Source organism: Pterocles gutturalis, unplaced genomic scaffold, assembly GCF_000699245.1.
Source record: "Pterocles gutturalis isolate BGI_N339 unplaced genomic scaffold, ASM69924v1 scaffold12184, whole genome shotgun sequence".
NCBI classification, from domain to species: Eukaryota; Metazoa; Chordata; class Aves; order Pterocliformes; family Pteroclidae; genus Pterocles; species Pterocles gutturalis.
The window spans coordinates 4,544-5,107 of record NW_010135851.1 but is presented as its reverse complement, the minus strand read 5'-3'; the positions used below and the strand labels follow the sequence as shown (position 1 = coordinate 5,107).

Here is a 564-nt window from a genome sequence, read left to right as displayed (position 1 = left end):
GCCTACTTCGCGCCGGTGACTCCTCCTCCCTCGGTCGGGGGCAGCAGACAGCGCTTCTGCAGATGCTGCATCATCCTATGACAGTGGCCGCGGCTGGCCGAGCGAACTGAGTATTTAATTCCACCTGTAGAGTTACGGCGGACACCAGTATCTTCCAGGAAAGCGATACCAGTGTCATTTGCGAGGGGCAGCGAGCTGGGCGGCAGCGCCCGGCCCCTGTAGCCACCCATACACATACATATACGCACCCCAGCTGCTCCAGCCGACTGACGAACTCTGCGGGACGGGAGCTGGAGCGGTGTTGGCTTTTTCTGTAGGTGGATTGGTGTAATTCTGAACCATTCCTACTGGGCATGCTCAGCCGAAAGCGTTGCGGTAAGGAGGGGAGGGGGTTTGCAAACCCAGGAGGACTGTTGCTGCTGTTGAGGTTGGAGCAGTGACTGAAATCCTTTGGAATGGGGAGAGGGGGAGAGGAAAGGAACATGCTTTAACCCTGCATCCGTTGTCCAGAAGAGAGAAAAAAAAAAAAACAAAAAAAAAAAAAAACCTGAAACTCCCAACAAG

The 564-nt window shown here is 54.6% G+C and overlaps 1 protein-coding gene across 1 annotated transcript in view; it reads left to right on the top strand.

The window, feature by feature from the left end:
- The window catches only part of FBXL20 (F-box and leucine-rich repeat protein 20), a 16,591-nt gene extending 16,510 nt beyond the window's left edge, over positions 1–81 (top strand). Inside the window, exon 14 of the mRNA XM_010082062.1 lies at positions 1–81. This exon is cut by the window's left edge and continues 3 nt beyond it. Within this exon, the coding sequence (XP_010080364.1) occupies positions 1–81 (81 nt within the window).
- Positions 82–564: the final 483 nt, after the last annotated feature.